The following is a 26,142-nucleotide window of genomic DNA, read 5'->3' as shown; positions in this document are numbered from 1 at the left end:
ATTTGTTATACTCCCCTGGTTTTTATAATTTTTTTATTGTATTATTATTATTTTTTCCCCGAATATTTTCTTTTCTTTTTTTTTATTTCAGAATATTATGGGAGTACAAACATTTGGTTACATGTAATGCCTTTGCCTTGCCCAAGCCAGGGCTAGAAGCATGTCCTTCCCCCACATAGTGCACTCTGTCTCCATTAGTTGCGGGTTTACCCCCCGACCCCCTTACCAGCACCCAGAGAATATTACTACCATGTGGTCACCTTAGTGTTGAACAGTAAGTACCAATTTGATGGCGAGTACATGTGGTGCTTGTTTTTCATTCTTGTGATATCTCACTTTGAAGGATGGGCTCAAGCTCTCCTGGATAATATAAGAGGTGCTAGATTACCACTGTTTTTTGTAGTTGAGTAGTATTCCATGGTATACATATACCATATTCTATTAATCCACTTATGTATTGATGGGCACTTGGGTTGTTTCCACATCTTTGCAATTGTGAATTGTACTGCCATAATCATTCCAGTGCAGTTGTCTTTATTATAGAATGTCTTTTTTTTTCCTTTGGGTAGATGCCTAGTAGTGGGATTGCTGGATCAAATGGTGTTTCTATTTTTAGCTTTTTGAGGTATCTCCAAATTACTTTCCACAGGGTTTGTACTAATTTTCAGTCCCACCGGCAGTGTAAGAGTGTTCCAATCTCTCCACATCCACATCAGCATTTGTTATTTTGGGACTTTTTGATACAGGCCATTCTCATTGGAATTAGGTGATATCTCATTGTAGTTTTGATTTGCACATCCTTAATGATTAGAGATGTTGAGCACTTTTTTATATGTTTGCTGGCCATTAGTCTGTCGTCTTTTGAAAAGTTTCAGTTCATGTCCTTTGCCCATTTATTGATGGGGTTGTTTGATTTTTTCTTGTTGATTTTTTTAACTTCTATATAGATTCTTGTTATCAGCCCTTTATCAGATGTGTCAAAAGCAAATATTTTCTTCCATTCTGTAGGTTGTCTATTCGCTGTAATGATAGTTCTCTTGCCTGTGCAGAAGCTTTATAATTTGATCAGGTTCCATTTATTTATTTTTGTTGCTGCTGTGATTGCTTTGGGAGGTCTTCTTCATAAATGCTTTGCCTAGGCCAATGTCTTTATAAGAGTATATATTTTCAATCCATGTGTGGTTGAATCTATGATTGCAAAGCCCTCAGTTATGGAAAGCAGACTGTAGCATTTTTTTTATTTCATTCTTAAAAACCCTGAATTACTGATGAGATTTGTGAACCAGTTAGGTACTGCATAGCTTATCAAACTCTGGAAACAGATTGGATACCACCAGCTTCATTTCCATTTCTGCATTGATTTTGGGGGATGGTATTTGTGTTTTATCCCAGCAGTTACCAACCCCTTTCCTCCTTTACCAAAGATATGATGTCACTGAAAGGAATTTAGCATTACCAGATGTGAACTACCTTGAACTAAAGATTCTCACAGTGTTGGACGGATGTTGCTTTGTTTCGTTCAAACATTTAAAATATCCTATGTTAGTCCTCTTAGTTTGCTTTGGTGTCTTGGAGTGCTTTGGTGCACAGTTTGGAAACCACAGCTCTAACGGATGTTCTCAGTGTTGGCAGTACTTGGGTTCGCATGCAGCCTAAATGAAAGAATACTGTGTGGTTGTATAATCATCTGTGCCTTAGTATTCGTTCATACAGCTGCTCGGTATCAGGTACTTGCTTGGACATTGGCGGTTACAGTGAACTCAGAGGCATGTTTGCTCTTGAGCATCTGACAGTCTGTTGGGAGAATTGGAAGATTGTGAAGTGAAGCAGTCGAGCAGGGGTCCCCAAATTCTTTCTGTAAAGGGCAAGGCAGTAAATATTTTAGGCTTTGTCACAGCCACTCAACTCCAACATTGTCATGGGAAAGCAGCCATAGGCAGTACATAAACGGATGGGTATGGCTGTGTTCTAGGAAGACTTTATTTACAGAATCAAGAGGTGGGTCGAATTGGGCCCGTGGCTGTCAGTTGTGCAACCCTTGTGATTGAGATGTGATTAAAGTGTCGTGGAAGCAGAGGGGCATCTAACTTTCTGGGGATGCTCAGAGGTGATGATGAGCGTACCTCCTGCTGGGAGTTTCACTGCTGCCTGGAGTAGGGTGCAGAAAGGGGTGCAGAGAAATTAGCCAGAAGGGAAAATATGTGCCAGCGTGAGGAGTCAAGAAGGGTCCGGCAGCTTGTGGAACGGTATCCACTTTCACTTGACCCAGGATGACATCAGGGGCAGAGCACAGGGCCTCTGTCCAAGGTTCAAATTCCAGTTTCATGGATCATAGATTCTCTCTTGTTTCTTTGTTTTGTACCTCATTTTGATAAATCCTATCCTCCAGTAGCCTCCAGAGAATGGGTGCATGGAAGTTACATCTTTCGCAATTTTGCGTGTCTTTATAAAATGTATTTTATCCACTCAGTAGTTTGAGTGTAGAATTCAAGTGTGAAGATCACTTTCACCTATGTTTTGGAAGGTGTTCCTTTTAGCTTTCAGTGCTAAGAAGTGTTATGTGACACCCCCCCACCCCAAGAATATTGATCACACAGAGTCTCATGTATGCCCCCAGCCTGCTCTGGAGGTAGGGCTGTCTCCGTCCCTGTGTCACAGAGTCCTGACTGCACTGAACTACTCTGGTGCTGCTCTTACTCTGAGCCCTTGCGTATGACGTCCCCCTCCCTGGAAGCTTGTAAGATCTTCTTTTGTAGTTATTTTGATGTTCTCAATAAGGTATAATATCTTGGTATAAATCTTGTCAAATTTGTCGTGCTGGGTTGTGTGGGCTCTTTGAGGACTAGATTTTTGCAGCTGAATGTATATCTTGGTAATTTTAAATATGTCTTTGATAATGGCAGTTGTCTCCTGATTAATCTCCTTAAAGCACCACTTCCTTCAAGCTCTCATCTTTCTATAAAACCAGTCATGTCCCCTGTGCAGTCTGGTCTCAACCAGGTAGAACTTCTCATTTGGGCCAAACTTGTGTTTTTCCTAAGTATTTCTCTCATTTTACTTGAACCCCCAACACTTCACTTTAGTAACACGATAAGAGTCTACCTAACTGCAAAGTTTATGTTCCTGGAAAGCCTTCTTCAAAGGGAGCCAAAGCTTGAGGAACTTAAGGTCTTACAGAGAAATGGGATTAGGAAAATAGTTGCTGGTCTAAGTTTTGAAGTGATTTTTGTGTTCCCTCGTAGCAAACAGTAAAGAAAGGGACTAAGAAGAATGTAGATCAGCCGTGTGGGTCCTTGCTTGGGGTAGACTCCTGGCATCTCTGCCGTGTCCCTCTGGTGGTGGGTTTGGTGGCCAGCTTGTCGCCTGTTTGTGTCGCCTTGAGAGAAGTTTAGAAGCTTTTCTCCCTCGGTGAGAAAAGATCTGCTCTCTGTCACATTTTCCCCTCCCTTACCCACCTGTCCCCACCGCTCCTGTGAGAAAAATAAATAAGTAAACAAATGAAAGGAGGAACAGAAATAAATGAAACAAAATGCATTGGGACTACAGTTTCTGGCCTCTAGCTTTACTTTTCTCAACTCTTTTTTTCTAATTACCCTCAGAAGAAAGTTCCAAAACCTTATGCACGCTAGAACCAGAATTCTTGAAGTTGAGGAAAAAGCACATCAGAGTACACGTATGAACATTCCATTTTCACAAGTGGGGACTTGTAGCTTTGCATCTGGGGCCCCACGTGCGGGTTCTGCCTGTCCTTCTTGATGCCCCGAGATTGAGGTTAACGTATGTGTTAAGAAGTGAAAACAGATTTTTTTTTTCTTTCTATTCAGCATTATAAATTGATTGTGCATGATCACGTTTCTTAAACAGAAGGGTTTATTGACATTTTTGAATCCTTTAAAATAATAGTGTAGGAAACAAACTAAACTGGTGGCCCTCAGGCAGGAGACAATCTGAAAGCATTTTTTTTTTTTGGCTTCTAGAATGTTTAGATAATATGCATTAGTTGCTTATATTTACAAACTTGATAATTTCTTACAACATTCCAGATTTCTACCTTGTCTTGAAATATAAGAAACTCTGGCACAAGGTGGGTGGCTGCCACCTTTAGGCTGGGCCAGCGGCGGTGGTTTGCACCTGCCTGCGAGTGCCTTAGTGCCCTGTTTTGGCCCTCTGGGCATTTGCATTTACTCCTGGTGTTGCCACAGGAGAGAGACGGCTGTCCTGATTTTGAAAGTTAACTCCTAAAATTCTATAAAAATTTGTTCTCCTCTAAGGAATAAGGCATTGGTGAGGAAAATAAGTAAATTCTGACAATGTTTCTAATATCAGAAGTGAGCAAAGTTTCACAAGCATCCTTTTTTTCTTGAAAGTACATTAGAGGGCCCTGTTCACGTACTGTTCTGACCTGGACGTCCATTTGAAAGTTCTGCTTGGGAGGGGAGTTGGATGTGTTATGAGAATAATATTATATTGCCGAAATGTGATTTGCTCAGAGTTTTCTATGTAAATGCTATGACAGAAGGAAGTTGTCTTTATTATCCTGCTTATTTTGAGTTAAGCAGGCTTCGGTGACAAGGCCTTAGATCTTCTGTTCCTGTGCACCCCCGTCCTGCTGCTCACTGACCTCCTCAGTGGAGTCCTTGATCCGTGGCTGCTGCTGGCGCTGACTTTGTGCTCGCTAATGCCTGCGTGCTCGTTCCCTGCCAGCAGGAATGGAATATTACAGCTTCACTTTGGGAAGCCTCTGATGTGGGTCCTGAATGGAGCTTGCCTCTGTGCTACAATGGTTGAGGCTGAAGCCGGGAGGGATTAAGGGCTTTACCTTCAGTCATACTGCTAATTAGTAATGGAGCCAAGATTAGAGTCTAAATCTGGCAGCACCTGGTCCAGATCTCTTCCTCCCTCTACCCCCCACCCCCTTGCCACTTCTTCCTGGCATGGCACTAGGGCACACATCTCTTTTCTAGAATAACTGTTAACTTGCAGTGAAGACTGTTTCATTCCAAGATAATGTTTAGCCAGTCAGTGAATATGGTTTATGATTACTTCAGTCAGGGTTTGAGTTTTTGGGTCATGTTTGGTCTCCTTTATTTAGTTATTCCTGTATAGCTGTATAATTCTGTAACTTCAGCAACTGGCATTTTAGACATTCTGTGAATACATTTTCATTCTAATGAGTAAACTCGGTGACACTGGAATTGACTAGGAAGTGATTCATTCATCCAGAAAATAATTGAACACTTTTGAAATGTGTGCTTGTGCCTTGTGCATGTTTTAATTATTTAAGCTATTTGGGGATTCATTTCCTGGTTTTCTGACAATACTTAATGATAGCCGGGAAGAGCTCTTGCCATCTGCTTTCACTAAGAAGAGTATTTTTTGAAATCTGTCATTGGGTTCCCATTATTTGGATGTTGGATCTCCTTTCCTTGATCAAGTCTCTGTTTCTCATCTCTCTTCCCACATTTTCTATTTTTTTGTCTTTTGTTTATTTGTGAAAGATTTTTCAATGTTTTATCTTTTTATTTTAATTTTTAATATTAGCCAATGTATTTACCTTATAAGAGATGTTTTTATTTCTGATTATTCCTTTCCCTTTGCATCCTCTTCTTGTTTTTATGGCTGTGTCAGGTGTGCTCTGAAGGTACTATTTAGAAGTTGAGGGTTTTTTTTCTTTTTTGTTTTTAAGCTTTCTTGTTTCTTACATCATCCCGATTTCCCCTGGGAGTCATTTTTATTTTCCTTTTGGCTATCATGTTTGTCCTGAATTTTTCTTTAATATGTTAGGCTTTGCTTATATGTTTTGTGGTCCTTGGTTTTCTGTGCCAATATAAAACTCTTATGGGAGGAACTTATCTTACTGGTGCTGTGCCACAGGCCTGGGCCAGGAGGCTGTCTCTAAGCACCTGCTGACAGATACCTCCCGGGTACCTCCCAGCAGCCCCTCCTCTGTCGCAGCCACCTCCCCCGACTCATCCACCAGAGTCAGTCACTGCTCTTCTGAATGCTTTCTCTCTTCAAGGGAAATGTGTTGAGGTCTCTTCCTCTCATGGTTCCTTTCCCATTGTAGTTGTTGGAGTATTTGTTAAACTGCAGCCATTTGTGTGTCATTGTCAATATTTTTGTCACTCTGCAGCCCTCCATACTATTATTTACCCTAATTTGTTCTCTTTATTTAAATTTAAATCTGTATGAAATAGAAACTTTAATCATGACAGAAATGGACGGCAACACCAATATTTCATAAATAAGTGACAAAAATTAACACATACTAATTAAAATAAAAATATCAATCCTTATATAATTTAAAATGGTCAAAACTTCAGTTTTATGTACTACTTTTCTTTATTCTAGTGGTGTTGGAGTGGAGAGTTGACAAACACGTGCTCAGTTATAAACTAGAACTTTCTGAAGCCCAGCATTGGAGAATTGGCCCCATAGTGGACATGTGAAGCAACAGCCATGTCCAGTGTTGATGTCTCTAAGTCTCCTAAACTCAGCCTGAGCATCTCCAAAGTCATTAATGTACAATCTCTTTCATAATCTGTCAGTGTGCATTTCATTTGTGTGCACAGTATGAGGTGTGTCTTCAGAGCAGTTGGAACACCATTTGAAACTTTCCTCCTAACCTAGGACTAACTACACTGCACGGACCATGGACATTTACTTACGTTCGAAACGACCATTCCGGCTGGTGGACAATAAAAGGATGAGGACTACTTCAGATTTCCAGTGGCTCCTGTCAACATTTGTTCTTCTGTACTTAATGAATCATGTCACTAGCCAGAGAAAGGGTAAGTACGTCAGACTTATAGAGAACCAACAGATTGTCATTTTATTTCCATTTTGATTATGAAGCAATTTTGTTTCCTTATTGAACTCTTCGGGTTTTTGGTGGTTAAAGTTCATTTCTCTGTAGCCTTTTTTCTATGTATTTTTGTTTTGTTTGTTTTTTAAAACGACATAGATTAAAATATTCTTTTACCATTTAAAAAATTAAGGTATAATTTGCATTTATATACAATAAAATTCGCCCTTTAGGATACAGTTCTGTGAGTTTTGACAAAGAAGGCAATTATGTAACCACCAGCCCAGTGGAGGCCCGGAGCAGTGCCGCCCCCCAGAAGTCTCCCAGCATCTCTGGTCAGCCCCTCCCGGGCCGCCCGGCCCCCACTGCTCTGCCTGCATAGATGCTGTTTTGTGTCTTGATAATTTTACGTTTTTAGAATGTCCTATCACTGAAATCTAAATATCATTTTAATATGTTATTTGCCACCGTCTTATTTAAATATATTCTGAATGTTTGTCTAGAGAGTACCTAGCTTATTTCTATAAAGGACATTATCATCCTGCTACCCCTTCGTTTAGTTTTTATATTATTTACATATTAAACAGATCTTCTCTTTTCCTCAGGTCACTCTTTAAACAACTTTATTATTATGATTATTGCAGCTTTCTAATGTCAGCACTTCCAATATAATGTTTCTGTTTCCTGTCTTATATAAATTGCTTCATAATTTATTGCTACAGTGAATATCATGCCAACCATATAGAAAAATAAAAGAAAAAATCTTTTTTATAGACATTTATAGAGTTTGATATGGAATGCCTATTTTACACTACAGTTGCTTTTTTTCCCTTCTTTCTCTCCTTCCTTCCTTCTTTTTTTCCTTCCTCTTCTCTATTGTACCCTCCTTCCTTCTTCTCACTTTCTTTTTAGGGTGACTTTTTTCATTACATAGTTAGTGTTCATGTATTCCATGATGTAATGTTATTTTATAGACTTGGATAAGTACTATTAGGATTGTAATTTTCTGTATTATTTGTTACTTCTCAGTTGTTTAGGCCCACACCAAAAATATATTTTTCAAATGAACTCATGTGAGTTTGTTATGGTTTAAATTTAACCTGCTTTGTAACAGTCTAAAGATTGGTAGTGGGATTTCTGTGGAGGGTGGCAGTCTGGAAACAAGCAATGAAGCGGTTGTGGCTAGACGTTCAGAAGCTGTGTTTGTAGACATGGAAGGCACATGGTTTTTACTTAGATTTTACTTTTTTTTTTTATTTTGCAAATGGGGTTAATGGAGATTCAAGGGGTGCTAGAATCCCCCAGAATCCATCTCGGTCCCATCATTGAATCTACATAGTCAGTTACTCCCTCAATTTGCCTTAGTTGCCTGGAAGTGGAATTTTTGATAGAAGCCTGACCCCAAAGTGGTTTAGTAGTTGGCTCACTTTCATCACTTTACCCTTTAGCTTTTTTTGACTAAAGCTACAAAAGGAAATATAAATACAAATATAAATCAGTTCCTTCTCATGACTGCAGGATCATCTGTTCCCAAAGAACATGGGCCCTCTGTAGACACGTGATTGTGCTTATGACCGAAAATGGTTTGACCGGGTGACCTTTTGCAGTGAAATGGAGTCATTAAGCATGTTGTGTGTGTGTGTGTTATTTCTCCCTCTCCAGAGACTCCTTATGATTTGAAGTGTACAACTAACAATTTAAAAATGTGGGACTGTTCTTGGAAAGCACCCTCTGGAGCAGGCCATGGTACTCTTTATGAATTTTGCATTGATAACAGGTAATGGAAATACTTAGATGAACTCACAACTGTAAACCTAGATGTTATCTTTAATTTTAGAATATAAAGATTTTATTTTGGAAATTTTTATAATAAAGTTTTCATTCTTAGCTGTTTCTTAAAAATTCTGAATCTTACATCAATCAAGATGGAAACAAACCCTTTGTCTAGCCAAAACTTTGATTATTTTATTATATGAATAGTGAGTATGAAGCACAACTCCAATGTGTTGATCTACTATGGGGACATTTTACTGGTCTACCCCAAACCAACATCTGCCTACATCAGTTAGGCTTATGTTTGGCTGTGCCTAACAGGAAATGTCAGTAATAGTGGCTCAACCGACAGGCATTTACTCTCATGTGGAAGCTCTGGAGGCAGGCAGTGCAGGCCTGGCATGGGTGTTTATGGCCATCAGACCCAGTCCCTCCTTGTCATGCTACTGTGCTATTTTTAGCATGTGATCTCATGGTTCAAGGTGATGCTTGAGGCACGGCCGTCATGTCTGCATTCCAAGAAGCAAGAAATAAGAAGAAGGGCAGTTTACTTTAAGGGGACTGCCAAGTCCCACACATCACCTCTGCATACGTCTCACTGGCCAGAACTTATCAGATGGCTAAACCTAGCTGTGCAAGAGGCTGGGAATATGTTCTAGCTATATGGCAGCATGCTCGGTAAACACTGGGTTCCTGTTATGAAGGACAAGGAGGAAATGGGCATTAGGCAGGTGCCAGGTTCTATTACCTGACCTCTCAGGTTATCTTGGAGTGGGCTAGAAGCTTCTAGGCCTGAAGGTTAGAACAATTCCCATTGATTTCCCTAATCTCGGCAGAGCACTGAGTTGCCTGGCAGTGCCAGGGGAGTTCTAGCACGCTGCTCCCAGTCCCAGTTTCCTGATGAGTAGTCCTAATGTAAATTGACACAAACGTATATTTAAATGCAATTTGATTTTTCCCCATTCAGTGTACATTTATTGAACATGAGTCCAAGTATTGGAGTAGTTTATCAGTCAGGATGAACTAGGTTGTGTTGAAGAAACAACACTTAATTCTCATTTCCTTATTTCTTGCTTATGCAAATAAAGGATTATTTCCTGCTTGTGTTCTGTGTCTGGGGGTTCAGCTAGGATCTCTGCCCTGCATTCGTCCTGTAGGGCCCCAGGCATCACGAGGCCTGGAGGCAAGGGAAGGAGAGGGACACAGCCTGCACTGGCCTTCAGAGCTTCCTTTCTGACCTGATACATGGGACTGTCACTCATATTTCTCTGGCCAAATAAAGCCACATGGCCAAGCCCTGCTTCAGAGGGGCAGGGAAGGGCAGTTCTACTGTTAGTCCAGGAGGGGGAGTCTGGAAAGTTGGGTAAATGGCAGGTCGAGAGGAGAAGTTCTGGCTCCCCAGGAGCTCACAACAGAGAAATGGCAGCAAGGCTGTGGGAAACGTGGAAGTCCCATGTGAAGGGCTGGAGCGTGGAGACCAGGCAGCGTGGAAGTCCGGAGAGGCCGGCAGAGGAGGTGTAATTGTGGAGTAGGCATACTCAGTTTTCTCAGCAGAAAAAGAACAGGACATTTCACCCTGAAAGAATATTGGGTACAATGGCTTGAACCTATTAAATGGCATGATGTGGAAAAGTCAGGGGGTCACTGTAAGAGGTCAGGAAGGAGGTGAGCCAGACCATTCAAGTCCAAAGTCCCAAGTGAATAGTGTAGAGGTGGGTGCTGGGTGGGGGCAGGAATGCAGGCAGCAGGAAGGTCCTTCTGCTCCTATTAAAATTGTCCTGAGACACTAGCAATGTACATGAATAACAATAAAAAGAATGTAAACATGCTCTAGAGAGATAAAAAGGGCTGTGGAACCAGAGAGGAAAACACTACTTTGTCTAAGAGATACTGGATGTGGAACTGGAAGCGTTTGAAAGCAGAAGTGAAGAGGGAGTTTTGTTTAGAGTAAACCATGAGCCAAGGCACGGGACGCCTGAGGAGCTGAGTGGTGCCCTGGTCCCATGGGAAGTAAGGCTGCAAAGGGGAGCTGGAGGAGGGATTTCAAAAAGGCATGCTAAGAGCCCACATTTCTAGAAAGAGTCGTCTGTGCTTACTCTACTTTTTGGTACCATCTAGTTATTTTCCTTACCACCACATTGATAAAATTGCCATTAAACTTCTTTTTCAGTCTTAAAAGGTAGTACAACCTGTCATGCTTTTGGGAAAAAAAAAAAGGGGAGGGGGAGGTGGCATAAAATATTTTCCAGTGTATTTTGTGCTGATAATCAAGTTTTTATGAAAATTGTACTGTTAATTTTATCTGCTAATTAAAATTCCATTTCTTATATTACAGGTCCCATTCTTGTTATCAATTAGCAAGAACAGATATTGAAATCCCAGCACTTTCACATGGTGATCATGAAATAACAATAAGATCTCTACAGGATGCTGGAAGTTCTACAAGTAAATTCATACTAAATGAAAAAAACATTTGTAAGTATTTGGAAAGAAAATTGATTTTAAAATAATTCAGAACAGTGCTGCTGTTAGTATTGTGGTGTTTTATTGTTGGCAGAAACTTACTGTTCTTTGAAGTTCATTTGTTATACAAATGCTTTCATTTACTTAGTCAACCTTACTTGGCTACTAAAGCATAGCCAAGATCAGGAAGGAAGCAAACTTGTCGTCTTCTAGTCAATGAAAATGTACAACCCAGAATTCAGGATCCTTCCCTTGGTCCGATACTCTTTCCTTAGCCCCCTTTACCTCCCTGAGTCCTGCATACCTGCCAGCATTTTTCAGGTGCCCTGAGACAGTCTTTGGCCACCCCCTCCCAGAAGAGACTCCATTGCTTTCTTAACATACGTTTAGGCAAGCTTTACGTCTCCCTTGTGGCATTTCTCACAGTTGAATTAATAATCCATTGTATAGTTAGTGGATTACTGTGTGTCTCCTTTACAAGAAAATAGGCTCCATTAGGTCAGGGAATTTGTCTTTTATACCAAACACCTGGAACAGTGCTGCGCACGTAGCAGGCATTTATTACAGGTTGGTTGATGAGATGTCTACGACATTTGCCGCAAGCACGTTGGAAACACAAACAAACCCTGGCTGACAGACATGGAAATTTTGCTATACAACAGGATCTTAAAAACCTGAAGTGGTCTTGACTCATAATGGTGGGGCAGGCAGGTTTGTACACCCCTGACAACTGATGGGACGGCGTCATAATGATGACTGACTTTGAAGCAAGGGAAAGAAAAAGGATCATTAATTTGGCACCTCATACAACTCTGTGGACAAGACCCATGTTTGGAGTGGTTTATGTCTGAGACAGCACAGATTTTGAAAGAATAATAGCAACCACATGCTGTCCAAGAACATAAAGTCTGTCCCATTTTCCAGCTGAAGTGTTGTTCTAGTGAAGTGTTGTCCTCAGTGCTAATTAGGGCTATCTTTTAGGATAATAGGAGAGGAACCATGTTTGTTACTTTTTTCTATAGTTGTATGTGAGATCCATTAGATGATATTTTATGTAAATCAGCCATGATTCCAGTACCCAAGGAGAAATACTGTTAACACTGAAATACAGTTTTTTATGCATATACATTTAAACAGTAGGCTTCATACTGCTTAATAGAGGACATATAATAAATAGGTTTTCAGGTCATTATCTTTATAAGTCTGTATTATGGTATGAAAACTATCATCTTTTTCTGCCTCAGTTCACAAGAGCCTTCTCTGTGTTATGGTTTAATCTGTCATGTTTGCTGCAAATATTTTTCTGAGTTTATAATTTTTTTAGATGTGATTTTTTTTTTACACTGTAAGTTTTTATTTTTATATAATAGAATCTCTTGCTATTTTTCTTTATGAGTTTTTGGTTTTGCTATCATGTTTGATTTAAATCTTTCATCCATCTGGAATTATTTTGTAGCAAACTCTGAGGAATCTAACTTAATTTTATTCCACATTTTTTAAATCTCCAGGAGTCTGGAAGAGAGCCAGTTTGTGTTGTCTGATTATTTCAGTAGGTATCCAAAGTTCTTGTCTGGGAAGCTACTTGAAGATGACAGTATTAGAAAGAATTAGAAAGACGAATGAAGACTCTAGGTGACTCAGTTTAGTTCACTGTTTTTAAATATATTGGTAGCAGTTTTAATACTAATGGGTCTGATCATGATTAGAATAATAGTGTTGGGATAAGAAAGTTGAAAAGCAAGTTAGGTAAATATAAGGAAGGGAGGTTGATGTATCAGCAATTCTTTGAATACCTACTATGTGCAAGAGAAGCTCTGAAATGGCAGTATAGCTGTCCATTAGAGGATTTGGATTCTTTGAAAGTTTTCTACTAAATAAAAGTATGAAAAATTAAGTTTTCTCCAGATCTGAAGATGCTTTGAAAAGCATACAAAACAAACAAGATTTTATACACACACACACACACCATAAAGTTTGTACTTATCAAGGGCAATCATAAAAAAAAAAAATCTTTGTAAGACTTCTAATGTCTGAGTTTCTTAAAGTACCTGAAAATTTGGATTGTTCTGATACAGAGTAAATAATGTGGATCCTATAAAAAAGCTGGGAAGACTGCTGTCACCTGATGTTCTAAGGAAGAAAGAACATATAGTTATGGGTAAACCTGCACTAGCTTAAAAAAAAAAAATAAGCAAGACTTTGATTAAATTCCTTCCCTATCTGAAAAGTTCTGAGTTTCTAGAGAGCAAGTTAACATTGTCCTCAGTTGTCTGTTTTAGCTGGATAGAAACGCAGATGGCAGTTCACGGCACCTTAGGGGAAGCTTCCATATATGCTCTGAAGAAAAGGAAGGGAACGGTGGCTTTTTAAAATCCTTTCATTTGTAATTATGGCTATTACTGTCTTTAGCTTGAAATATTGGATATGACTTGTGTTTTGAAGGGTAGCCCACTGCTATCAAAATAAAATGTAAATTATGTGGACTTTTCAGGGAGGGAAGCATTTTAAAAATGACTGCTGTCTTAGTAAAATACTCCCACGTTTCACTATTTTTAAGTTACTGCATCATGACATATTTAATCGTTTGAGAAAAGAACCACGTTGTTGGAAGTGTCTTGCTCTTTTCTGGCCACGCTGGCACCTTGAACTTTCCCTCTCCTGGCACTAAATCAACTTCTTGCCTCTCATTTGCCTACATTTTTCCTTTTTTTACAACCAGTTTCCCACTTAAAAGTTCTTCTGTAAAGCATCTTCCACTGCTCTTATATCGCTGTATAACTGTGAATTTGTTGTGTAGTGTAGACTGTAAATCCACATGTTCTGGGTCCTATACAGCTCTAAACATTTTATATAAATTCAGTGTAGAACACTGTGTTCAGCAAATTTTAGTTAAATCTATTTTTAAGAACTTGTAAGATTCAAGGCTAACTTGTATTGGTTTGTTCTGCCTTTCTTGCTACTTAGCATATTCGGCTATCCTAGCCCTGTACGCTCCTGCAGTTTTTTGCTTACTGTGACTATAATTAATCAATCCTTGAGCTTCAGAGGAACGACTAGGATAGAAATGAGGCAAGAAAGGATGGGTCTCCAGATTTCTTCTAACTCACCTTCCCTTTACTGTCATTTGAGGAGGAAACATGCAAGACAGTCTAAGTGTCTGCCCCTCACACCAGAAAGCCTACGTTTCGTAGCATGTAACATGCTAAGACATCATTTATTTTGCCCCGATCCAAAATTTTTAATGATTTGCTCATCCTTTATAGATAGCGAGACCAGACGATTTTCATGGATACGTTACTCTTTCTGCCCTCTTTTATTCTAGTGTCCCAGTTTCTCCCTAAGGGATGCTCAAATCCTTGAGCATGAGTTTTCCCTTTATGTAGCTCCCCAGCCCACTGTGCTCCCAAACCTTCCTCTCAGATGTTGACAGTAGTCTCACCAGTGGTCTTTCTTCGGTCTTCCTCTATAAACTCTGTTTTATTTGGCCCAGATGACAACTGCTTCCTTTTATCTCAGTGCTCCTGGATTTTCCCTGGTTTCCTTCTACATCTAGCTCTTTCCCTCTCTGGATTCTTGCTGGTGTCCTTGTAAGTATAATAGTCTATCAGCAGCCCCTAAAACCAGCCTTGGCTGCCTTGTGTCTGTGCACGTCCTTTCTTCATCTGCACCCGGTGAGTTCCTCTTGAGTCCATGTCCTTGGTTCTGACTTGTTACCTGCTCAGTCAGCCGTCCCAATGGCCTCTTCTTCCCCTGACACCCAGTCGTCTGTTCGCAGCCCTCTTTTGTTTCTTTACAGTGGTCCTCTTCCCTTTTGCCTTTCTTGCTGCTTTCTGGACTAGAAACTTGAGAGACTATTGGTCGTTTCTCTTTCTCATTAGAACTAAGCTTTCATTTCTTTGATTCAGTCATTTCTTTGAAATATCCATCAGGCTCTGTCCTTTCTTTTCCATATATGGCATCATAATCCATGTCCTTATTACTTTATCCAGGATTCCTCCAGTGGTCTCCTAATCAATTACCTCATCTCCTGTCTCAATCCCCTGCAGACCATGTTGCGTACCACTGCTAGGCTAACCTTTCTGACACATTTCTTTCATCCTGCTACCTCTGCACGGTAACTATTGGCTTCTGAACTCATTGCCTTAGTCCCTGCGACAGTCTTGCCTATTTAATGATGTCTAGAACCGGTGATAGCTTATAGCATTCCTCTAGTCGGTGACATTCTCAGCACGAGGGGCTCGGACACTGGGAGATGAGTGAGAAGAAGGCTACAGAGAAAATAGATGGAAACCTTTACCAAAGCAAGATTTCTGTATTTTGTCATTTCCTTGGGCCCAACCTGCAGCCGTACGCAGGAAGCACTTTATCTTCTCTCTGATGCTGCCTACTTGTAGGTTCCAGACCAAACAACACTAGAATATTGTGGGAACCCACTTGCTGTTTATATTAGAAAATGTGTTATGGATTTGAAAGAGCCAGCTGATAAATAATTTTCTAAAAGTTGCCTGATTTACTGTTGGGAGCTGCCTATATAAATAAACACATACATTCTCTTTTTTCAGTAATAGGTTTGAGAGTTTACCTTTAAATCTTGATGATTTATTTTTGATCAAGAAGGAATAGAGTTTAAAAATAGTTGATTAGTGGAATTGCAGTATGAAGAATCAGTATTTATTTTACTAAGTTTTCTCTCTCTCTTTTTTTTTAAAGCCTTAATTCCAGACACTCCAGAAATCTTGAATTTGTCTGCTGATTTCTCAACCTCTACGTTACATGTAAAGTGGAATGACAAGGGTTCTGTTTTTCCACGTCATTCAAATGTCATCTGGGAAATTAAAATTCTACGGAAAAAGAGTATGGAGCTTGTAAAATTAGTAAGTTTGAACAAAAATACACTTTTCTTCTTATGAAATTAAACGGAATTTTTTAAAAAACACTTTTAAGGTGGTATCAGTGAACTTTTGGATTACTCAGGAAGTATATTAGAGATCTTTCAGGGTTCATTAAAAACAATGTGCTTTACAGTATATGTATCACAGTATTACTATGTACCCCATAAATGTGTACAATTATTGGGTGTCAAAAATTCTATAAACCAATATACTATGATTAAAAAAATCACTTTTTAATTATTAAAATAATGTGTAACCATTGTAGAAAATTTAGGAAATTAGGGGAGGAATAATCCATGATTCTACCCCTTGAAGCACAGTAATTGTTATCTTTGTATATTCCTGTGTAAGCTTTTTAATATGCATGTTTTACATGAAGGAAATGAAAATGTACATTTGATTTAGTGTATTTATCTTTGTCTAATATTGCACATAAAATAAATGTTTTGAAACATATTTAGCCATAGTAATTGTTGAGAAATTTTGTATAAATCTGTCAGCTTGAATTTACCAGAATCTGAAATAACATTCTTATAATTAGTACTTTATTCCTCTCTCTTATATTTTTAATCCCATTTAGGAGTGATTTCCTTATGATCTACGTTTAGTGTGCTCTTAGTCTAAGAGGTAGTGAGGAATAGCTGTGAAAGTTTGACAGCTGATACCTGGGAATGCTCCCATTTAGCCTTGTCCTCTTTCCCTCCTTGATGGATTTGGAATATGCTTAGTTGTAGATATAAGAGAAGACTGTCTCATGGTTTTACAGATTATTTGCCTAAGCACATAGATAAAATAGTAAAGATAATAAATAGGATTATTCTGTATTTCATAGTTACTTTCTTATTTTTCCTTTTTGGCAACCTATGACCATCTATGCGTGTCAGTCCTAAGATGATAGTCATCATTATAGTTAGCAGGTGTCTAGTGCTTCTGCTTTTCCTGACATTGTTCTAAAAGCTCTATATATGTTAATTCTTTTTATCCTCATAACAGTCCCAGAAGGGGAGATGCTATTATTGCTATCCCCATTTTGCAGATGAAGATACAGAGTCACTGGAAGACATTAAGTGGTGGAGCCAGGATTTGAATCCAACAGTTTGGTTTCAGAGTCTGTGCTCTTAGCCACTGCAATTTATATTTTATAATTATATTTTTTCATCTGAAATTTCCTCCCCTTCCTTTTCACCTATTCCAACTGAACCTACATTTCAAGACCCAGGTCAAATTCTGCCCCTTATTTTAAAGCTCATCATAATTACTTCGGCCTAAAATACTCTTTTTTCTTGATTTTAATGGCAGTTCTATTATATCAATCTAATTTGCAGTTAGCTTTGATATAACTGTACCATTGTTGCCTTTAAACCATTACTTATTTAAAACTGTATTGCTTAACTTTTCATTATGGCCTAACATTTTGTATTCTGGGGTTACCACTTACTGGCCTACAGTGACTTTTCTTATTTGTAAAGTGGTGATAATATCTGTTCTTGGGTCCCAAAAGTAAAGAGTATGATATCTGTAAAGCAGCTAAGCAAATATTATTTGTTGTTACTTCTTTTGGGAGCTAGGCTTTTTTACTTTTAAAGTAATTTCGAGAGGAACTAATGGGAGAATACTAGAATAAGAGATATACTCTGAAATGGGAATGAAGTCAGACATAAATGAAAGGAACTAGTATTCTAAATCCATGTAAGTCATTGCCACAGACATATAACCAGTTGACAATGACAAGGTAGTAATTCTCTACTTTTGGTAAAAATCTTTGTATGGAGAAATAATTGCAAGAGGAAAGGAAAATAGAGAAAGAACAAATTAATTTACAATAGTGAAGTAAAAGGGGAAAATGCTTCAGGTCTGTAGTAAAATGTGACATTTTTATTTATAAAAATATGTTATTAATGTCAGTATTTAAATCAGAATTGCTTATAATCAGTCATTTTGTGACAAGTCATAATGCGATCATTTTGTAATAATTTAAAAATCAAGAACCCCGTGCATTCGTGTTTCATTTGCGAGGCCAATGACGGCCCGCAGTCTCTCTGGTTTTGGGATGGCACTCCCCATTGTCAGCTCTTCCTGAGATCCTTTAATCCAGAGGTATTCTGTTTCAGTTTCCAGACGTAAATCTTCATTCTCCCGTGGCTAACAAGGATAGTCCTGTGGGGCACAGAGTGTGGGAGGGGATCCAGGTGTCTAACGTACCTTCAGACAGCTTTCAGTCAGTCTTCCTGTCTGGAGTCCACTTCAGCCTGCATTTCCTGGGGAACCTGGTGCAGCCACTTGCTGAGCCCTGTGGCATTTCTGTAATAGAAACTAGGAGGTCCCCTGGCTTTTCCATTGGAGGCTTAAGATTCAGCTTTCTCAGGGCTCCTACGTCAGTTACTATCATCCACCTGCTTTCCAGCTTCCAAAATACTTATGATGGTGCTTCCTCTCCTATATTTTGTCCTTGTGCAGCTGTGCCTTTAAAAAAAAATCTGTTTACTTTCGTTTTTATGAAGATTTCAGGAGCTAAGAGAGAAGGAAATAAATTTGTTCAATCTCTTGTCTTTAATTAGAAGTTCCGTTAAGAATCGTTAAGGAGAGTCTCAATATTTTATTGAACTCTTGCCGATTTCTCACAAGTGAGATTAGTATTTTATATTATTATAATTTGTATATTTAAAAATAAATTTTAAAATATAGAATACTGATATAAAAACAGATCTAGTTTAAAACAATTTATTTTATTAAAATGCTGGTCTTCTCCTTAACCTCAGCTCTTGAAGGTACAAACCCATTAATTATTTTTTTTCCATGAAAAATGGAGCTCATTAATCAGTGGTATACAGGTTGAGCATCCTTAATCTGAAAATCCAAAATTCAGATTGCTCCCAAATCCAAAACGTTTTTAACACTAACGTGACACTCAAAGGAGATACTCACTGGAGCATGTTGGATTTTGGATTTCTAGATTAGAGGTGCTTGACTGGTAGGTTACAATGCAGATACTCCGAAATCCAAAAGAATGTGAAATTTGAAGCACTTCTGGTCCCAAGCATTTTGAATAAGGGGTGCTCAGCTTGTATTTTCTTGTGCACTATAGTGAATGTTTTGGTGAATAGTAACATCTTATATGATAATACATTAGGGCCTAAAGTTGAAGAAGTAAACATCAGTGAATCATGATTATTGTTACTCTAACTCTCCTTTTTATAGAAACTGAGGTACTTTTACAACAGGGCAAACCTCTAACTTAGCTGGTGATTGTATATAATCTATCATGTTTTTAATCCTGAAGGAAAGCAGAACATATCACTACTTGGAATTACAATTTTGTGTTTGTGTCCACTTTTAGGTGACCCATAACGCAACTCTGAGTGGTAAAGACACAGTCCATCACTGGAGCTGGGTCTCAGACCTGCCCTTGGAGTGTGCTGCTCATTATGTGGGGATGAGATGCTACGTTGACAGTCCTCTTTTCTCTGGTCACAAAGAGTGGAGTGACTGGAGCCCAGTGAAGAACATTTCTTGTAAGCTTATATTTCAAGAATTTTTGTTTCAAATACCGAAGAGCAAAGTTTAGTTTAAGCTTTCACTTCTTTGAACCCCAGTTGGCTGCGTGAGGGTCACCTGGGGATCTTCCAAGTCTGCCATGCCTGGAGTCTGAGATAGGCTTCAGGAATATATATTTTGAAAGAGCTTGTTTAGTGATTGGATAATCACTAAATTTGAAATCAGTACAGTAGGCATTGAAGAACAATTGAAAATTTTATATAGGTACTGATGAGATCAAATCTACATTAAAACAAAAATGTTTCCCAATTTCTGGCCCACAGAACAGATACCCAGTGGCTGCAGAGTTATTACAGGGAACACGAGGACCTGCAAGTATACCAAAAATTATCTGTACATTAAATAAAACTCATATGCAGGCAGAATGCTGGCAATGTGGGATGTGGGCGAAGGCCCAGAAAATTGTTGACAATAAAATGAAGTCCTGAAAAGACTGATAATTATTGTAGATAAACCACTCTAGTGATAATATGGAAAAATGGATCAGAATGGGTCAGAGGAAGGAAGGACTGGATTAAAGAAAATTACTTTATTTTTTTTTTAGAGACAGGGTCTTGCTCTGTTGCTGAAGTGCAGTGGTGCAATCATGGCTCACCACAGCCTCAAACTCCTGGGCTCAAGCAATCCTCCCAACTCAGCCTCCCAAGCAGCTGGGATTACAGACATGCACCACCATGTCTGGCTAATTTTTTAATGTTTTGTAGAGACTGGGTCTTGCTATGTTGCCCAGGCTGGTCTTGAACTCCTAGCCTCAAGCGATACTCCCACCTTGGCCTCCCAAAGTGCTGGGATTACAGGTGTGAGCCACTGCACCCTGCCAAAAATGAGTTTTTAGGCTGTGGAGTACTTGAAAATGTATTTAGGCAAATGGAAAGTAAGAAATATACCCTAAATACATAGCATGAAAGGAATGGAATTATTTAATGAGAGATTTTTTTGGTGTGGGTGATTCTCATGTGTACATAAACTTGTTAAATTTGAATCTTTATACTTCTTAGATATTAACCTACACTTAGACGTTGACCTACCCGTGATTTTCTTCCGCTTCCTCACCATTACCCCTTCATAAGTAAATAAAACCACATTTGGTTCTTAATAATTTTTGGTATGTACCTCATTCCTTTGTAACCTGGGGTTTCATACCTCTTCTTTGGGCCACCATTATGACAAAGCACCTAATGGTATGTTGTGTATATACTGGGCTATTTTAAGAATCATCTTAGGAAAAAAGTCTTAGTATGAAGACTGGGTTTTTTTAATTATTATTTCAGCATATTGTGGGGGTACAAAAGTTTAGGTTACGTATATTGCCCTGCCCCCTCCCCAGTCAGAGCTTCAAACGTGTCCATCCCCTAGATGGTGCGCATCGCACTCATTATGTATGTATACACCCATCCCTTCGCCCTGCCACATCTGCCCGACACCCGATTAATGTTATTCCTAAATGTGCTCTTAGGTGACGATCAGTGAAACCAATTTGATGGTGAGTACATGTGGTGCTTATTTTTCCATTCTTGGGATACTTCACTTAGTAGAATGGGTTCCGGCTCTATCCAGGAAAATACAAGAGGTGCTATATCACCATTATTTCTTATGGCTGAGTAGTACTGAAGACTGTTTTATGTAAAAGATGTCTAAAATATTTATAATTCCTTTTGTTCTTTCTAGGGACTCCTGATTCACAGGCTAAGGTTTTTCCTCAAGACAAAGTGGTACTTGTAGGCTCAGATATAACATTTTGTTGTGTGAGTCAAGAAAAAGTGTTATCAGCACAGATTGGCCGTACATACTGTCCCCTTATCCATCTCGATGGGGAAAATGTTGCAATCGAGGTCCGTAATATTTCTGTTTCGGACAATAGTGGAACAAATGTGGTTTTCATGATAGAAGATAACGTATCTGGAACAGTTGTTTTTGCAGGATGTAAGTATAACATTTTAAAGTGAGAGTTCCTGTTAACCTGTTCTGGGCCTCCTTGAAAGCCTTAATTCTTTTTCTGGTGGGGGAGGTGATTCTGCTTCTTTTTCTTATATCTTTGTCTTTAGTATAAATGATATACAGAGGTACTAGGATTTTTGCTTGTTTTAAAATGAACCCTAAGCTTGTATCCTAAATATCTGTATCTGTGTGACTTGCAGGTTTTATAATAAGATTTGAAATATCCAGCAGCTGATGCCTAGTTTAAATTCCTGGTTAACAGCTTTGTTAAGTCAGGTTGTTAGTATATAATATTTCTTAATTATACATTGTTTAGGAACTATTTCATATAAATTAATTCCCTACCCATTAAAGTATACCTTTTAAAGTACCTACATTAAACAAGTTATAATGATTTTATACAAAATCTTTCCATAGCAAAATGTATCTTCTCCAACTTTTAAATAATGTATTTGAAGAGAACAGGATGGCTGGAGGACATGAGTGAGAACACTTGCGCTGTCACCGTGTTCTGTGTCTAACGTGTGCTCCCTCATTCGGAGGCATCTTTGACATGATCACTCCTACAGTCTACAATTCCAATATATTTCCAAAATATGTTGTTGCGACTTCCCTCTTCCTATGGCTTATGTTAAATATCCATGGATAATTATGTGTTTAGTGTTTCTAGCTCTTGATTTTAGAGGTTTTCTGCCTCCTTCCTTGTGGTGACTGTGTTTTGGTGTCACTGGTAGCGTCACCTCCAGCAGTAAGTCTCTTCCTCCCTGCATCCTGAATTAAAAGCCTCTGAGTTTGGTCTAAGGGTCTCATGGATAAAATATGTGAGGTGGATTGAGTGGATTTTATGATATTTTTTTATTGCTTAGTGATTTTGCTTTTTTATAATTCTCAGCTATGGTCTAAACAGCAACTCTCAGTCTGTTTTTTACTCCTACATAACTTGTGATGATTGACATGCAGATATTAATATATTCCCAAGGGAATAAGCGGTATTAGGTACACTTCTCAGCTTGATGGCTCTAACCTTACCCTCTTTTTCTCTTCCCAGCAATGCATTTTTGAATTCAAGTGAAAGTGAGATTATGTTCAAATGTAAATTTTAGTAAATTACATTCTTTTTCTTTGGAAAATTTTGGGAAATTACTTGCAACATTTTTCACAAATGGTCCTGAAGTCTTAAGTTGAGACCAGTGATATATGTAGTATATGTAGTAAAATTGCTTTGTAAGCAATACCAAAAAGTGAAATGTTCACTTAAAAATATGAAAAGAAAAATTAAAACTTTAAAGATGAGAATATACACTATCTCGATTTCTATTATTTCAGACAGTGTTCTAATCTTTTATGGTAGTATTAGAACACAGTTATTTAATTCATAATTTAACTTTAATTTATAAGATTTGGAGGTTGAAATATTGTTTGATATTTTTCAAGCAGTAAGAACATCTTCCTTCAGAAGGAACTCTGTAGAAACTTACAAGAGCAGGTTATAGTGTAAGTTAGGGAGCAAGATTTATCTATTTCTTTTTCTTTATGAATATCCTGTTAACCCCCATTTTTTGCTGATAAGAATTTTAGAATTAGCTGGCTAGTTTTCCCCTGCACACATACACATACACACATACAATCTAAACCTGCTAGAATTTTGATTGTGGTTACATTAAAGCTTTAGATCAATTTAGGAGAATTTTCATTCTTACAATATTGAGTCTTCCAAACCATGAACATGGTATATCCCTCCATTTACTTAGGTCTTCTTTGATTTATCTTAGTGATGTGAGGTCTTTATATCTTTTGGTAAATTTATTCCTAGTGCTTGATGTTTTCTGGTGTTTTTAAAAATGGCTTTGTTTTCTAAATTGCATTTTCTATTTGCTGGTGTATAAAATATAGTTGATTTATACCTAACTTTTGCTTAGCTTTAGTTGATTCTTTCTTTGAAAAGAAAATTCTTATACTGCTTTTCAAATACTGTCCTCTTATATTTTTTCCCCTTCTGTCTGTCCTTCAGTTTCTTTCTAGTTTGTTCCTGATATTTGGATTTTAAGTATTTCAACTTAATACATCTGTTGAATCCTATAATAATCAGCATCTGAAAGATATTCCAAATTTTTTGATATATGATTTTTAATAAAGCAACTGAAAGTTTGGCCATAAATTTAAAACAGTTTTTAAAATAAAAATGTCAATGTTAGTTTAATTTTCCAATTGTTGAACTTTTATATAAATACACATTATTCCTCTTAATGTTAGTTAAAATATTATTAAGGATTTTGTTCTTATCTCTGGGGGAGGTTTGTGAAATTTTTTAAGTTTTGGTTGATACACTAAGGAGTGTTTTAAAAACTCAGTTTTTTAAAAAAATAAAAATGTTACAGAGTTTTTAACAAGTAGATAATTAAAAAAAAACAAACAACTTTTACCTAAAGTGAAAGATAGTTTTGATAAATATGACAGTAGGAAATACCAGTTTCTATATATGTTTGGTTAAATATGATTATAGAAATATCAGTTTCCACAATAAACAGTGTCAGACTGCAGCATTTTCATTTATCACTTTAAAGGTCTCATCAAAAAACAAAAACAAAACAAACAAAAGAAAAGAACTTTTTTTCTTCTGGTCTTGTCCCAATATGCCAGGGAGAACAGTCTCAAAAAACAGAAAAAACAACAAAAGAGCAGTAGTAAGTTTGAATATAAGGAGATGTAGAATTTTATCAAGACTTCTTTGTAAATAATAGTCCTTATATTTAAGAACTCTGAAACTTGTAACATGACTTATATTGACTTTTAATATGGTTTGGTGCTTGTTTTTTTCATATCACAATATATAGATGATAGATGACAATACTTTTAACCTGTAGATTTTTCTGATTTAATTTGTTGGATAAAAGTTTCTTTGAGAGATTTGATAGACTCTGAAATAGGATTTAAGGAAAAAAATGGTAATTGTTCTCTCAATTTGCCATAGGGAGTTTCCAAAAGAGCTGAAAGTCACTTTTCAGTATATTTTAATCCATCATTTCTAATGTAATATGAACTAACAAAACATGCTATGGAAATAATACCTGCATTGTTCAAAAGTAAAAAGTAAACAGTAAATTTTTTGTTTAAAGAAATTGTATAAAAACATTATTAACATTTATAAATATGTTATATGTTTTCAGGGAAAATACATTCAATCAAAAGTACCTACATTTTTTTTCTTTTTTCTATTAGATCCACCTGATATTCCTCAAAATCTGAATTGTGAGACACATGATTTAAAAGAGATTATATGTAGTTGGAATCCAGGAAGACCAACAGGATTGGTGGGCCCACGCAATACCAGTTACACGTTATTTGAAGGGTAATGATAACTGGGGAACGGTGTGAAATGGCAAGGAGGACTTTGAAGTACATGTTATATGATATAGGGAATGTACCAGATCCCTTAGTTTATAAGCAAGATATAAAACCAAGTACGTTGTGTAAAGTTATGTACTCTGTAAATACTGCAGTTTAGCCACATGTAGACTCTATTTCATGTTTCCTCTTTTACAAAGCTCAGAAGGAACAACCCTTAATGAACAGAGACTGTTTCTGTGTAGCTTATGACTGATTATTTTCTTCCATTTTCAATATCACGTATTCTTCTGAGTATGTGAAGTGTGTATAATTAGAAATGTAAATGTTTTATTAAAAATTATTCAAAATTTGCCCATTCATTTTGTCCTGCGATATTTATCTCTTGCCATTTTGAAATTTTTTTTTTAATTAACAGTTTTTCAGGAAAATACATTAGATTTAAAAGAGTTGAAGTGTCTGCAAATGGAAGCTATCATCAGTTACTCTTTCAAATGGTTCCAAATCAAGAAGTATATAATTTTACTTTGTATGCTCGCAATCCTCTGGGTCGATCAGAAGCAACAATTTTAGTTAACATAACTGAAAAAGGTAAGCTACTATGTAATCCAGTGCTTTAAAAATAACTGTAGAAGTGGTTGAAATGCCTTGAGATTAATGAAAAGTGTTTTTGGGGATTACTTTTTACTGATTATTTTCTTTATAGTTACTTAATATTAATTTTGTTATTTTAAAAGCTTTAAAATGTGTAATTTAAAGTTTTACTATTGAATTTAAATAAAAATTTGAATTACTCATTTACAAAGAAACTAAGTAGCTCTGTCTTATAATTTTTGATTTCTGAAATATCTTTTTGCTCAAATTTTAAAACCTTTATTGTGAAATAATTATAGACAAAACAGTAGTTGTAAAAATAATAAGTTAGAGCCTTGTGGACCCATCCCCTGGCGTTCCCCAGTGGTGTCATTGTGTGTAACTGTAGTATAGTATTAAAATCAGGGAACTGAGAACTAGACTATTGACATTGCTCAGTTTTCGTGTGCTTTCATTTGTTATTGTATGTGTGTATCATCCTATGCAGTTTATCTTGTGTATAGATGATTCATGTAACCACCACCACAATCAAGATCCAGACCTGCTCTGTCACCACCAAAGCACTTCCACATGTTGGCCCTTCAGCTCCCCGCCACCTCCACACACACACCCCTGTGCCTTGGCAGTAGCTAATCTGTTCTTCGTCTCTGTTGCTTTGTCATTTTGAGAGTGTTACATAAATGAAATCATACAGTATGTAACATTTTGAGGTTGGCATTTTTTTACTAAGGATAATGTCCTGGAGAACCATTTAAGTCATGTATCAATAATTATTCT

At 37.5% G+C, this 26,142-nt stretch overlaps 1 protein-coding gene across 2 annotated transcripts in view; it reads left to right on the top strand.

The window, feature by feature from the left end:
* The first annotated feature begins 229 nt into the window (after nucleotides 1-229).
* Nucleotides 230-26,142, top strand: part of LIFR (LIF receptor subunit alpha) — a 54,368-nt gene continuing 28,455 nt past the window's right edge. Inside the window, exons 1-9 of one of the 2 annotated variants that reach the window (XM_045566484.1) lie at nucleotides 230-274; nucleotides 6,631-6,791; nucleotides 8,468-8,582; nucleotides 10,914-11,053; nucleotides 15,752-15,915; nucleotides 19,271-19,445; nucleotides 21,157-21,411; nucleotides 24,646-24,775; nucleotides 25,190-25,362. In XM_045566484.1, coding sequence (XP_045422440.1) covers nucleotides 6,653-6,791; nucleotides 8,468-8,582; nucleotides 10,914-11,053; nucleotides 15,752-15,915; nucleotides 19,271-19,445; nucleotides 21,157-21,411; nucleotides 24,646-24,775; nucleotides 25,190-25,362 — 1,291 coding nt within the window. In that variant the 5' untranslated portion in view covers nucleotides 230-274; nucleotides 6,631-6,652. Of the gene's footprint in view, nucleotides 275-6,369; nucleotides 6,792-8,467; nucleotides 8,583-10,913; nucleotides 11,054-15,751; nucleotides 15,916-19,270; nucleotides 19,446-21,156; nucleotides 21,412-24,645; nucleotides 24,776-25,189; nucleotides 25,363-26,142 lie in introns of those variants that run through there. The other variant, XM_045566485.1, reaches the window with a different exon arrangement.

The sequence above is a fragment of the Lemur catta genome, chromosome 12, assembly GCF_020740605.2.
Source record: "Lemur catta isolate mLemCat1 chromosome 12, mLemCat1.pri, whole genome shotgun sequence".
Taxonomy (NCBI): Eukaryota; Metazoa; Chordata; class Mammalia; order Primates; family Lemuridae; genus Lemur; species Lemur catta.
This window is presented reverse-complemented; position numbering and strand designations above follow the sequence as displayed.